Raw genomic sequence first — 1,418 nt, 5'->3', positions numbered from 1 at the left:
GAAGTTTCACTTCTATCATGTGTACGGTGTTACACACGCATTTTTTTAATATTTTCATTTAACATGGTGAACGATAGCTTGTTTTCGTAAATTTTGAACTTCCACTTCTTTGAGATTAGCCGGTTATGAGCGAATTTGATATACACTTTAAAGCATGTAAATCAGACTTTGATAAAATTACTAAGCGAATTTTGCAAAATAGACCATTGTCTACGAATGCGAAGAAGTTAAACGAGTATAAATATTCGCTTATTACAGCCTACAATAATATTTTACTCCTTGTTACAACGGCGATCCGCCAGCACTTGAATCGTTTATTGATAAAATTACTTTAATTGAAGATTTTGCTGACGAAAATTTAAATACAACTTTTATATCAGTTTTGAAATCAAAGCTCGAAGGCAAGTCACGTGAAGCAATTCCAACCGAAGTTAATTCAGTTCGACAAATCAAAGAAATAGAATAAAGCCAGACAACTCGGAAGTTCTAGCTGGTAAAATTGCATCTTTACATGTCATAAATAACAATTATACGGAATTTCCTAAGCGTGTCGAGGAGCTTTCGGATGCATTAGAGCGTTCTTTGATCATTGAAGGTATGACACAATCTAAGGCCCATGAAATGGCACTCGAGCAAACAGTTAATGTTTGTAGACTTAATACTCGGTCGGATTTGGTCAAATCATTTTTATCGTCAACTACCCTCAGTGATTCAAAAGACGTAGTAGCAAAAATGATAGTCGAACAAAATAATCAAGTGAAAGAGCGTCAAGTGTTAGCGTTTCGAGTAAATAGGCCAAATAGTTTTAGAGGTAGTTTAGAGGTCACAATTTTAATAGGTACAACAATAACAATTTCAGACAAAATAACTCCAATTTCAATAGATACAATAATAACGGTAGGTACAACAATAACGGTACAAGGCATAACGGCAATAATTTCAATAATAGCAATCGGTCATCGAATAACAGCAATCGGAACAATAACAGCAACAATCTTAGTAATAGACGTCCAAATTCACGCAATAATGCTAATGTGGGCGCTTTAAACGCCCACGCCCCTCAGGAGCGAACACTTTTTCAACAAAGGGCATTTATTGCTTAAATTTGAATTACTCCGACTTTGTCGAATTGAAAATTAATGGGTCAAACAAATTTGTTTACATTTTTAGTTGACACGCAAGCCGACATTTCTCTAATAAAAAAAATGCGTGTGTAAAACCGTACACATGATAGAAGAGAAACTTCTTAAAAAGGTGTGAGTACCAGGTACCTACTCACGAAATTGGATGTGTAAACATATGTTTACGGTTCGGCAAACCATTAGGCGATTGAGTTACATATATAGGTTTGGTTAGAAATCAAACAATAATTTCATATCATCTTATTAATTTTCTGATATACATATAGTTTATTTATT

The 1,418-nt window shown here is 34.1% G+C and overlaps 1 protein-coding gene across 1 annotated transcript in view; it reads left to right on the top strand.

The window, feature by feature from the left end:
* Positions 1 to 1,103, top strand: part of LOC118756883 (conserved oligomeric Golgi complex subunit 2-like) — a 10,011-nt gene extending 8,908 nt beyond the window's left edge. Inside the window, exons 2-3 of the mRNA XM_036491620.1 lie at positions 547 to 773; positions 884 to 1,103. Of these exons, the coding sequence (XP_036347513.1) occupies positions 547 to 773; positions 884 to 1,103 (447 nt within the window). The remainder of the gene's footprint in view (positions 1 to 546; positions 774 to 883) is intronic.
* Positions 1,104 to 1,418: the final 315 nt, after the last annotated feature.

The sequence above is a fragment of the Rhagoletis pomonella genome, unplaced genomic scaffold (assembly GCF_013731165.1).
Source record: "Rhagoletis pomonella isolate Grant_MI unplaced genomic scaffold, Rhpom_1.0 Rhpom_scaffold_00002, whole genome shotgun sequence".
NCBI classification, from domain to species: Eukaryota; Metazoa; Arthropoda; class Insecta; order Diptera; family Tephritidae; genus Rhagoletis; species Rhagoletis pomonella.
The sequence above is the reverse complement of the archived record's forward strand: the minus strand, read 5'-3'. Positions and strand labels throughout refer to the sequence as shown.